Here is a 13619-nt window from a genome sequence, read left to right as displayed (position 1 = left end):
CTATCACCCCCGGGTCAACGCTGCCATTCCTGCACTGGGGCCAAACACAGATAGCACTTGTTGAAAACGAATTTAATTTCATTTCCTTACAACTAGTTGCCTTGAACTCATGCAAACTTTCCTCAACACAGCATCTACCTTTTAAAAATCTCTCCTGTTTCATTTTCTCTGTTTCTGTACTGTTCGCATCTGACAAGAACATGAAAGTTAAAATTCACTGAGGGGAAAAAAGAAAAAAAAAAAAAAAAAAACGAATCTTAAAGCCAAATAACTTATGACATGAAAGCTTTGGATTTTACTAGCATTCCCGAGTTTCAGATGTAATAAACCATACAGGTGCAACTATCTCATTGCTCTGCACCCATAAGAACCTTGTTATGTTAAAGTGAACACAAATCCAACAAATACTTCCAGGTTTATAACAAACCTTTATAAAGAAACTGTCCATATTTTCCCCATATGCAGGCACAGCTGTGCAAAGGCACATCTGCTCGGGAAACTAACGTGGAGCTTTGAATTTATAGTTTAAGATCCTTAAGCTTGATGGCAAATTATGATAAAACTGGGAATATCAGTTCCTGTCTCCAACAGAAAATATAAATCCCTCTTTGATTGATATTGATTACAGGAAGGAAACAAAGCACTTATATTTCCCCATGTCACGAGAAACTCCTTCATTGCAATAAACATCCGGTTGATAGGAATATCTTGGGAAGGTAAATGATACTATATTTGTAAGCAAACTGAGAAAAGGGCAAGTGCTGATTGGCCATATAGTTCATACATCCACGTAGCTTCAAACACACCACAGCGGGCTACGAGTTTGCCAGATTCATAAACTAAAAAGATTGCCTATATTAAGGTATGTCAAATGTGATTGCTATTTATTATTATCCTGCACCCTTTACTCAAATATCCAGTCCATACTTGCAAGTTCAGCTCAACCAAAGTAAACAAATTCATTGATTTAACAATTTATGGCTTGATTTTAAAAGGGGCTGAGCCTGCAGGAGAATATCTAACATATGTTTGAAGTTAAGCAAAGCCAACCCAGTGAAATTAGCCGTACTGATCACATGCTTAAAATGAAGCATAAACTTCAACATTTTCCCGGTTCATGCTTGCCATAGCCAGTCCTGAGTGTGACAGCAACACCTGTAGGATGCACTCCAACTTTGCCTAGCAGAAGCTGTGGCTGTAGGCAACAACCGTGCAGTTGCCAAACCTCATTACCAGCAATATCTCCCTGACACCTTGCAACCCCGACTAAAAGCCTGGCTTTCCTTCCTGAACAGTACTGGCTGGAATTGGGAGGAAATGAGTGAGAAGACTGATGTGGCCCCGAATAACTCCAGTGCAGCTCCTCAGCCATTATTTTATATTACCCTTTGAAAAGTGAAGGAAAAGCGCTTCACCCTCCACAACAGAATAAGGGTTCAGCTCATCCACCTTCCAGGTCAGCAAAGGGCCAAATCTTGCTACCTCCGTCACTGTCAGCTTGGATTTTGTTCCCTGATTTCCGCAGGATGACTTCCCGTCTCACAAGCAGAGCTAGGACCAGAACTGGATCCTTTAGAGCAACAGAAATGGTACCTCAAAATATGAAATTTTGTTTCTGTAGTGGCATCTGCCCAAATCATGAGGGAGCTCCTGCCTAAACTCATTCACCCTTTCTCTATAAAATTACAAAGTCTCTCTATATGTCCTCTCTATATTTACAGCTTTATAGAGGCCAAGCTTTTTCTTGAAATCATCCCCACTGCTATGCAATTATCTTGCCCTGCTGCCTCCTTATCACAGGGCTACGACAGCCGTGGTGGTGTAGAGCCAGGAGAAAAAGAAGGCAGCGTTACCACAGATGACAAGCAGAACTGCATGCAAGGTGGGACACGGCGTCAGCAAGTTACCTACGAACCAGGCACTACACTGAAATGGATGTACTGAGTGCTTGAATTACACACGGGTTAAATTCTCTGACCTAAATTTAAATGGGCTTAAAATTAGAAGTTCTATCACATAACCAGAGGACAGAAAAAAAAGAGTAAAATTGCTAAGGAAAAAGCAAATGCATGAAAGCCATTTCTAGCAAAAGGCAGCTGTTAACTCTGGGGAAACTCCAGTTTAACATCCATACCTTCCTAATCCAGCTCCCATCGAGATTAATGAAGGTTGCTTTGCCTTTCTTTAAACCTCAAGTGAATGTGTAGGAGTTGTGTACCGTTTGGCTGCACGGACCGGAGAGGAGCCAAGGTTAGATACAGCCAGAAGCACAGGTAGCAAGTCTGCCGCAGGGACTTGCTCTGCGGGAACCTGGGCGAGCACGACTCCAAAACCCTCACCCACCGCTGGCAGGAGGACGTGGTACTGCAGATCTGACGTTATTTTAAATCTGAGTTTGGTAGGTCACTGAGCTACACCGAGTTTGAAAGGCAGGCTTGATGTTTGTACATTTTGAACCTCACAAAAAGCCCTGGCTGACACAGATGAGTCTGTTCTCAAGATAAAACGGGCTCAGCTGGAATTCAGGACAGCTGGACATCTTACGACAGAGTTGGGTCACAGGAGGTTAACATATAGCCCAGAAAAGGTGGCAAATATTTTGCCTAAGTTTCTGAGCTTTCACAAGCTAATCCAAACCAACTCTACAAACGTCTAGGACTTCACCACAGTTCAACTTCAGACACTTTATGCACATCTACAAGCGCACCCAGGTTCACGTGGTCCTCCTCTTTCCGGGTCAGCCCCCAGCAAGACTTTCAAAAATGGGTTCACCCCCCACTTTTCGTCCACAGAGTTGTTCTCCAGTCCCTTACCTGGACGACGGGGTGGCCTCCGGTCGGCGCCTTGACGGCCCCTCGGCTTCCCTCCGTCTCGTAGTGCGCCCGGTGGTGGGGCTTCGGCTGTACCTCGATCCGGAGCTCGTAGGAGCCAGACTGGCTGGAGAGCGGCCACTCGAGGGGCGGGAGCGACTGGACGGGCAAACTGGGCAGAGAGAGACCACACCAGCTGAAACTCTTTAGCACCTTATTTCTCAAAACGCTGATCCCTTCTTCCTCCAAGTACCCCACCAGGACTGCTCTCACTGAAACATTTAGGAGTCCGCTATTAATTTCAGTGAGAATATGCTGTCCTGCTCACGTTTGATTACAAACTCTGCTGAACTTCAGGATGAACGCAATAACTTCTGTGGGCTCACCTCCTTGCAGAAGAGAATAGAATATTTCTATTTCTTAAACAGAAATATGTGTAGCAGTTCTATTTTTTCAAAGATCCTCCTCTTTTATCTAGCTTTTGCTGTGCATCTTAAACTTTGATCACAGAACATATATTGTGAAATATTAACTCCATTTACCATTACTTACCAGCTGCGTAAATTCATAATATTTATGATTTCCATAAATATTAAAATGCACACAAATAAATGTTAAATATTCTTACCTGATACTAGTTTTCCTGTTACCAAAATACACAAGCGTTTATAACATGAAATTAATACATTGAAATGTACAACTAGAGCTTGCACTGGATTTTAAACAACTCTTATTTTGTTAGTACTAAGTGCTGCCGGGACCGACCTAACAAGCCAAGGAAAGTCACAGCCCGTGTTCTTTCACTCGCAACTGGTGTTTAGCAGGTCGGGAGCAGCACGGGATAACGTCACCGAGGGGACAACCTTGCCGCCGAGCGGGATGGCAGGGCTGACAGGGTGCCAGTGGTGACCGCAAGTGGAGTCACACATTTGGCAACCTCCGTCCTGGCAGATACGCACGGCCCGAGGTCCAGACCTGCGTGCCGCCAGCACCAGACAACGGAGGGAGTTGATGAAGGTAGCGCCAACGACTGAGATTTGGGTTAAATGACAATTAACAAATTAACAACCAACAATAAGTCACTTGGGGTTGACCGAATGCTCGGTCTGACTTGGAGCAGCGTGCTCTATTTTGAATTGGGAAACATTTAAAGTATTTTCCTCCTTGATGGAAATTTGTAAGCGAGACGTTCTCTGAATTTAGAAAAGCGATCAAACCATTTTCTTTAAAAGCAGCAGCAGGATGGAACAAGACTGTTTAGCCTTTGTCAAAGGCTGTCTGCAGTCTGCATTTTAGAAAAATAATTTGGAAATTTGAATCTGTCGTATGCTGTGCTCTCAATGAACCACTTTAATGATGTTTCTTCCAAACCCAGATTTTTTCATCTCTCAGAATCATAATGGGTTGGGCTCCCATTAACCAGTGAGCACTTAGCTCTGGTCTGCAGCAGGATCTGCCCAAGGAAACACTCCCTAGGGATCACTATGCACAACAGAGGACATCACGCCATGAGAAAACACACAACCACAAGAAGCATTACATACCTGCAGATAGGTATTGCAGGCACCAGTTGCTTTGTCCAGGATGGAGGTACCAACAAAATTGATTCTGGGGCTGAGTTTCTCCTGTCCTCCTGCTCACAAGGCCCGTGGAAGTCAACAGTCTGGAAGACGTGACATGGAATGCTGTTTTTGTGGGAAGGCATGGATGAAGGATCAGGGCTGGTTTTCCAAATTTTCGTGGGAACACCACAGGAGGGATCCGTAGGAAGGCTGTTCATAGCATCCATGGAAAGAGAAGCGCTGGGCAACTGCGTGTAAGTAACTGAAGAGTTGTCTTCTCTCAAGGGGATGCGAGGAGAGGATTGTGGAGAGGGGGTCCTTGACTGTCGTGGAGAAGTGGAAGGCAGCTGAGTACTGTAGAGCTCAGTGCAAGAGTACCTCCGTTTTGCACCTGGTGATGAAGACCTTGAGTTGGGACAGGGTGATGGTGAATGTCGTCCCAAGCAGGTTTCCTCCGTGATGCTTGTTCGTGGTGACATTATTGGAGAGGTTCTAGGAGAATAATGAGTATGGATGTTTTGAAACTGTGGACAAAGGTCATCACTAGGACCATTATTTGGTGAAACACATGGTGATGTGCAAGGAGATACATTTGTCTCTGAAATGAAACTTGCAGAGGAGCCGCTACTAGCTGGGCTCAAACACAGTGGTTCTCTGTAGCCCTCAAAGCCAGGGACAGGCAGGGTAACCCTTGGGCTAGCGGTAGCTGAGTTTGACTGATGTTCTACCAAAAGAACATCTGTGTCTCTGCTGCGGAAGGGACCCCCTGAATGAATCAGTTCATGATATGGAGTAATTTCAATCCTAGGGCTCGGAGCAGAGGCCCCTGCAGCGTTGGCAGGGTATGTAGGTGTTGTCCCTATGCTATCTGGCTGTCCATATCTGCCCATGGGATCTGCAGAAAGGCTAGAAAAAGGCAGGGGGCATGGCTTGAGGCCACAGTCCAAGACATCATGAGCGTATGTAACTCCAGAGGGTGGGCTGTTGGTTTTATGTGGAGTCGGTTCTTCTGGAAAAAGAAGGGTCTCTTTAAGACTATAAATATTATTACAGAAGCTGAGCAATCATGGATTTAAAAAAATGCATATTTATAAACTGGTTGTGATCTGATATTAGGTAAATACTTGTTTAATTCTTTTTAAGTGCAATTAATGCTTGTGAAAAGTACTGGATTAACAGCCAGGGAAGCTCAAGTGCTCAGAGCAGATGCAGCACGGACAGAAGCACTGCAAACACCTCCACACCGCCCGGCCGGCCTCCCGCTACCTGAGCCCTGAGCTAGAGGGGTCACCTGGAAGGGTCGGCGACACGACAGCCTCCCTGCCCACTTCCCCTTCCTACTCCTTCTGCCAAATATCCCCCTGAGCGCCAACCGGGGTGTTGTGACTTTGGTCAGATTTTGTCCACCAGGAGCTGGACTGAGACCATCACGTCACAAAACCACTTCCAGAAGTAAAACCAAAAGGTTGAGGAACAGCTTTTGGTGAAGGGAGAAAAACCTTTCTCACCCAGCAAAGTCCAGCCAGAAAAGGCTTCATGAAACCAAAGCTGAGCTCAAGCACTTAATTTAAGAAGTCAGTTCTGTGTGATGATTTGTTTGGCTCCATATCATGTCAACAAGTTTCACATGAGAAAGCACCAGATGATCAGAAAACACACTCACAAATATTTGTTAGAAAAGAAAGAGAGAGATAGAAGGGATCTGGCCCCATATTTACAGGCAATCAATTTCCAATTTCAGCTCAAGGAACGTTTTGGCCAGAGAGGGATTATAAAATACACAGTAACAGGTAAATGTTCAGTGCAGCCCTCTCTCCTGGTGCAAAAAATCCTTAATTTTCAGAGATTCTCAGTCTTGCAAACTGTCCCCAGGTTGCAGAGTACAGGGATGCTTCCAGGCAATACAGAAATCCCACCGGCATCGCTGAGCGCAGTTCTGGTCTCGTCCCAGCAACCCATCGGGGGCTTAATGCCAGCGGCATCCGAGAGCGCAGTCATGCCAAGTACCCCTGAGACAGGCCCCTCGACATACACCAGCTCCTGCAGCTTCCCCAGCCTGGGAGCTGAACAGTATTTTTCATTACCCAAAAGCATGCAAAATATGATCAGGATTTTCATATGTTTTCAAAGATTTCAATGTACCCAGCAGGAAATATCTGAAACAGCTCCACAGTCTGAGATTAATTCACACTATCTGCTCACCCTTGGGCACAGATCAGTATGTGTCATAGGCAAAGACGGTTTCATTTAAATATTTAAATAACTGTTCCAGCATTTTCTCCAACTCCTACATTGCATGAGACAGCATTTCCGATGAGCAAATAATACTGTACATAAAGCCAGGTAGGAGCTGACTGTGCTTTCTGCAAAAGTAGCAAAAGATCATAGTGAAACTTTTGCACACAGAGAGATTGTGATTTAATTTCAGGGGTTTCTGTTCGTTTTCAGTTTTAAATGCTTCTTAGTGTGAAAGCAAAACCCTCCACTGATCTTTGTCTACTACTTTTTGTGCTCAGTGTTTTGCACAACCTGGAGAAAAATCCGTGAAAAGAAAAAATGTAGCAGGAACTGCTGAGCCTTCGTGTTTAGCGGGAAACCCCGACCAGCCGACCAAACAAACCAGCACACAGAAAGTCTATGTGACGGGATGGGAGACGACTGGGAGAGTCCAGCTTGCAGATTCCTTAAGGTTCCCTCTGGCTTTTAATCCCAGCACACAGCTGTTTTGGGGATGGGAAAACAGCAACGAGTAACTGAATTTTGAGCCGAACATATTTTTAGCATCGTTGATCTCGGATATCAGAGCTTTGGCATTCACAGCATTAGCGTGTCATTCACATCACTCAAACTCTGACGCATCAAGCCTAGATACTGATGGTACAATTCACTTTGAATAACACTCATCACTCCTTTGGACTCAACAGAACAACACACCCCTCCGCAGTCACACAAAACATCACTCCCACCGCTCTTAGAAGAATCACTCCCATTTAAACTGATGCAAGAGACCAAATCAGCCCCGAGCAGAGCAAGGCTTGACGCCAGGATGTGAGGCAGGATTCATACAGTGATCAGCAATCGCAGAAAAGCTCTCCAGGCTGAACAGCTTCACACCAAGGAACAGGCGACCGTTCCAGTTCCCCATTCAGCACACCTACAGCGAAAGCTGCCCCCACCGTACGCATTAAACCGCATTATCTGGGCCAGATACATAGACAACAGGTAAAAAATGACAACTCCTCCCAACACATGTTGAGCTGCAAAGCTGGCATGTAGGGATTTGTGTCGAAGGGTATGGGGAAAGCAAACATGTATTTGTATGTGAACACATAATTTTTAAAGTCTTCTGAATAACAAACACACTACCACCACCCACACTTTCTGCCTATTTAAAATTGGGCTTTCAATAACCCAAGTTTGCTTTGCTTTTCTCTGAAATAGTGTTTAAACGAGCACTTTCATCCTTGGCATTCACCCTCCAAGAGGATCCATGTTCCAGATATTAATAACAACGCTTACGCACAACAACAAGCTGCAACATGCCCTTGCCTCCACACAGCACTCTGGCAGAGCGCTCCTCTGCAGTGCAAACCGGGATTGCTCACCCCGCGCTCGCAGGCAGCGAGCGAGGCAGGCGCCCTTTGCCAAGCAGACAACACCCACAGCCTTCTGTAGAGCAAAAATATTTAGTTTCCCCCCACATGGCAAATTATCAATAAAGCCGGCAGCAGCACAGGAATGTGGGCAAGACTGCAGACAAGAAAACCTCGGCTCGTTTGAAGAGTGCCTGGGGAACCGCGCCAGGTAGAGATGCCCAGAGGCTGAGGCTGCGTCTCGGGCAGGGGAGAGGCTGCCGGCCCTGACTCATCGGCACGGCTTCGTCAGGACTCGGGGCTCGGGGGGTTTGGGGAGGTCTCCTGACCGAGTCCCAGCCCTGCGTAACTTCAGAGGTACAATGAAATCACTGTCCCGGGTGCTATTGCCCACGCCTGTGACGTCACGGTCTGTCACCATGGAAATGCCGGTGATGCTACAACGCAAGGCTCTGACCTCACCGGGGGAGGGAAAAGGGGCGGTGGGGTGAAGCAGCAAGTGCTGCTCTCCAGAAGTAAACGGCCCTTCCATCGAACTCAGGAGAAATTCTGCTTTTTGCTTCAGTAGGAGGAGACTGGCTACCCCGCTCTCGGCCAACTTGGCTAAGGCAGGCTGGGGCTTGGAATCCGCTCGAGGAAGGGACAGACCCGAGCCAACATCCCAGCTTCCCCAGGCGAGCACCACAGGAGTTCGGTTTTGTAAACAACGTCAGGCTCCTGCCTTTGAGAGGGGCAGCGGGCGACGGGGAGAGGTTGCTCCCCGGCAGCCCAGCTGCTTTCTCTCCGCGTTTGCAGAGACCAGTGGGAACGTGGAGCAGCCCAGGGCACGGGAATGGCTCCAGCAATGCCCATGCTTCTCCCTGACCTGCCAAGGTGAGCTTGGCTAGGGTGGCAGGAACTGAGGACAGCAAAACTCACACTGGAGATGGCGGGAAGCAGCCCTGCCGCCCCCCAGCTGGGCTCCCCAAGGAGGTGAGAAGCCATTGCACCCCCTTACAAGAGAATAATTATGTGACAGATCAGCCTAGCAAAGGTGTTTTTCAAGAACTGAAGCAGCTTTGAAATCTTTGTGCAGATGCCCCAGAGGTACAGGTTTGCACCCAAGGTTGTGCCACCTTCAAGGGTTTATCTGTCCCTGCATATTGCATCCCAGGACACAGACTGAAACACTCCTGCAAAGGACTGTCCTCTCCACTGCTTTTCTGATGGACATCTCGGCGAGCAGCCCAGCAGCTTCAGCCCAGCAGCTTCAGCCCAGCTCCTCTGACACCCCTCTGTGCAGTTACAGTGCTTCCCCACCTCCTTCCCTTCACTCAGGCATTTCCCAGCCTGAGGTTTCACTGCTGAATCATCCTCCAATTCAGTACCAAAACAGCCTTCTTGTTTGAAATGGGGGTTAAAAGAAAGCGAGCTTCACACCCAGACAACACTGGCACCTCCTCAAGTTCTCAGTCAGCTTTACAGTCAGCAAACAGCCTACTCCCCTGCGTCACCCAGGCCTCACGACTGGGGAAGTCCTACCCCCAAGCCCCCTAGGATCCCACCCAAACTGCCTCCAAGCTGCCAGCTCTTATTCCTCCCTTTTTTCCACAGCCTTTACCCAGTTACTAGTTCACCAGACCATCTCTCTTCTTCCCACAATAGGGAATGGAAGCAGGGCTCTGCGTCCTACCGTATCGTAAAACAGCAAACCAGCTCCTACAGACTCAGGAACGCTGCAGGCAGCTCCACCACCCACCCGGTGGCTGGGCACCCTCCCCAGGTGGGAGCCTCCCAGGACTGCCCTTAGTACCGATTAGGGAGAGGAGTGAAAACACAGGTGAAAAAGATCAAGGGATTTAAGTTTCAAAGGACTTAACCCTTGATTTAAAAAACTCCTTTTCACACACCTCTGAAAGGCAGAAAGGAAAACCCACACCAGGTCCTCTGGTCTCCAGGGATTTCCCACGCGGACGGGATGCACACCAGTGTGTGCACACATGGCTTTGCAAGGATCCACCCGCTGCTGTTTTTTAAACAAGGCAGTAACTTCAAAGCCATTCAGTCAGCCAAATGTGACCTTGGCAATTAGCATGAAATTAGGGAGTAACAGATCACCAGAGCAACTGCATTCCATGATGGGTTTATACAAATCATCATGTAAGAAAAGCTAAAGAGCCGCATGCGGGACCAGGGAGCCAAGGGAGGGCACGGGGAGAAGTTCAGTTTTGACCTCACATCCATTTGCTGCAGTGCAGCTCCTGGGATTTAAATGGAGTTCCTTATTTGCATAAGTTAGAGAGTCCACATTTTTTTAATTAATTTGCTTATTGCCATTTGAAGGGGCCAGTCCAGAGCTTTTTTGCATTTTTCAAAAGCGGAGTCGTCTGTTATTTACACTAGCTGCTTGGAAGGTCAAAGTGAAAGTTGGTTTCCTGAGTGAAATCTGGTATTCTCTGCTACATGTGCATATTTGTTTCTTCACTGCAGGGCTGCCACTGAACACTGCCTCCTGTGTTACTGAGCCAGTCACCAGGACTGAGCTGCAAGGTTGTTTTTTTTTTTTCCTTTTAATAGCTTTGTATTGGGGAGAAAAAGAAGGAACGAGGCAAATTATACAGGGCTTGACACCTACAAGACGTGGCAATGTCCCTGGGAGCCTGTCTACAGACAACAAGCATTTAGAGGAATATTAATATTTATAGATGCTCCCTGCTTCCCCTCTCTATATTATACATACATAGACCTTGTAGATTCATATCACCAGGTGCAATGTAAGAGCCTGCTGAGCCACAGCAAAGGCTTGAGCCTACGAGCAAATACTCTTTCTTTCCCATTTGCATTCTCAGCTGTCTTAGGGCAGAATTTTGTCTGGAATCTTATTTAAAAATGGGGTTTGCTTGGATTTTAAGTTTCAGAATACCGCTCAGAGGATCAGTTCTCAGAAGGGTTAGCCTCAAATATTAAAAGTTTTGTGGCAGCTTTACCTATCAGTGGATCATCTCACAGTGAACACAGAACAAAAATACATGATGTGAGCTGCTGAAGCAGAGCGGTTGTATGACTTTTCAGTATTTCGTCTCTCAGAGTGGCCAACAACAGGTATTATGGAACAATACATAAAGCAGTTATCAGAGCTTAGTCATCTGGAAGTCCTGTTTGTAGGAGCTAGTTCAAATGCTCATTGACTTTCTGTCTATCTCCTCCACTGAGAAATAAGGATATTCAGCACCTTTCAAGTTTGAAATAAGCTAAAACTTGAGATACCACTAGCAATACCTCCACATGTATCTCTCAAGGGAATACATCTAACGTTTTTTTAAAAGGATACAGAAAACATCTTCAATGCCCAAGTGAAATCACAATTTCAACCTAACAGCACAGGATACTCGCTTTACCCAAGCCCATCTGTTCACCTGGGCACATCTCAGCAGTTCAGCCTGCTAAAGGCAGATGTTTCTGGTTTGCAAATGCTGAAAAGAAGATAGCTAATTAAAGTCTGGCAAGTAAGGGTAAAAGTAAAAGGCACATGGAAAATGGCACTTTGTACAGCACTCCTGCTTTTGGAAATGGTTGGCTTAGAGAGGAATATCTAATATTAATAATATTGACCGTAGGATTTTTATTTACCCTTTTTTCCCCTGTTGCTTTTACAGCAGTCCATGTTCCTGTTGTCTCAGGCACACATAAGCACTACTGAATGCCAACCGCTTTCAGTAAGGATATTTCTGGCATTTCCATGGCAACAAGTTGTGATATAGATCCTACTTTTAAAACATAAGCTTAGGTGGATACTGTCAAATCCCAAATATTTTAAAAATTGTTTATCAGAAATAAGCTTTCATCCAATCCATTCCTAGAGCCCCAAATTTACTTTTTTCCCCCTAAAAAATTTTTTTTAAAATCACTTTTAGCATGTTTACAGAGATTTGTTATTATAGGACTTGTCGCGAGCGGTGGGTGGAGCAAGACTCTGAGGAAACCAGAGCCTCTTTCAAACGGGCTTTGAATGTAGGAACCAGACTGAAGTGCTGAGATCCACAGACACTCCTATGGTTTTGGTTCCATTTTGAGGCCTCCGCTGAAAAAGGCTTGTTTTCCCAACTGCAGTTCAGACGAGGCCAGAATCGCACATGAACAACAAGCATCATTTACCACCAGCATGTGGATAAAGCCCTTTCTCAAAATTTGAACATTTTCTGTTCTCGTGTAAACATGCTTTAATCTTTTGTACATTAAAGGTCACGGATGTATACTGGATTGCTTACAGACTCTAGCTGGTGCCTTTTCAAAGCGAGGGAGAATGTTCTCCAGATTACAATACTAGTATATATGGTTGTGATCTTTTTTTTTTATGCTAATGATTTCCATCTTTGGAACAAACAAAATTACTACTAATTATGGTTTCCAGTCATTCAAATGTGGAGAAAGCAGGCTCAAGAAGGAAGTTACTTCTGCTACAAGCATACACGGCTCTACATTTATGCGGTTTGAAGATTAAACTTTCTACCCCCCACCTACGTACTATTATATTCTGTGGAACTTCCCACTTAAGCCTTCACAGCAGTACTCTCTACTATAAAGATGTGAAAAAAACCCAGCATCTGAAGCTTTCACTGAGATTTAATGTATTTTCATTAAAATCGCTGACCTCTCCCCATCGTTGATTTATTTTAGCATGGTTTGATCTACATTAAACCTTGAAAGAAAATTCAGCTTTGTACATTTGATGACATTAACCATCCTCACTCAGCTTTGATACTGGTGCACATCTGTATATTTAAACAAGTATACAAAGAATAAAACTCAGTAACAACTCTCCATTTTGCTAATGATACCACGATTCAGGCCTACTAGGTCTCCTCCTGCACTGTCCCCTACAAACACAACATCTTTCTTCAAATGCCCTAGAGAAATGCCAACTCCCAACTGTGCAGAATCAAAACGAATGTATCTCAGAAACAATATCCCAGCAATTCTTTCCTTTGGGTCCTGTCTCTTTTGGCTTTGTCTGGTTTACACAAATCTGTATTTTATAGGATAGGAAGTACCACTTTTTAGTATCATCAACAGATAGAATTATCATTTAGAAAGTCAGGGAACACTTGTCACAGTGCTTTTAGTATCACAGACTTGCATAAACTCAGAAAAGTAGGCGAACAGTCTGGAAATTTTTTTTTTTTTTTTTTTTTTTTTAGTTACGTTTATGGTGTTTGGACCCAAACTAGAAACTAGATCTCCCCAGCTCCTTGCCGTCCAAGCAGGATGGTCAGACTGATCGCAGGTAACAAACTCCTTGGGGCTCCTAGACCCGGCGCTCAAGCTGCCTCTTTGAGTTTCCAGAACACCCTCTACCATGATGATGATGGTCACAAGGAGACCAACCAAGCTGAGCTCTTCTGCTTCGTCTTTCACAGCGGCGCTCTCACACCCCGGTGCACAACTTTGTAAATAACAGGAAGGTCCCACGGTCCCCCACACAAGCCCCCTGGCCGCCAGTGACAGTGACCGTTCGCAAGCGCCTGCTGGCTAAAGCAGCACCGCAAAACCCGAAAAGCCCAGCCCTGAGCACAGCCTGTCACGCAGCACACCGCTCGGCATCCATGGCCACGCCGGTCCCGGGCGGTCAGACCGGGGCACATGCCCGGCTGCGGACCCAGCGAGGGGCCCCGGCG

General features: G+C 45.9%; 1 protein-coding gene across 1 annotated transcript; it reads right to left on the bottom strand.

Annotated features, from left to right (window-relative positions):
• Positions 1–2813: 2813 nt before the first annotated feature.
• On the bottom strand, positions 2814–5267 carry LOC104074359 (nuclear factor of activated T-cells, cytoplasmic 2-like; the record flags this gene model as incomplete). Its single annotated transcript, XM_009574444.1, has 3 exons — positions 2814–2982; positions 4355–4690; positions 4751–5267. Coding segments are annotated over 3 exons (1022 nt in total), but the record flags the coding sequence as incomplete, so codon positions are not given.
• Positions 5268–13619: the final 8352 nt, after the last annotated feature.

This window comes from Fulmarus glacialis, unplaced genomic scaffold (assembly GCF_000690835.1).
Source record: "Fulmarus glacialis isolate BGI_N327 unplaced genomic scaffold, ASM69083v1 scaffold32683, whole genome shotgun sequence".
Taxonomy (NCBI): Eukaryota; Metazoa; Chordata; class Aves; order Procellariiformes; family Procellariidae; genus Fulmarus; species Fulmarus glacialis.
This window is presented reverse-complemented; position numbering and strand designations above follow the sequence as displayed.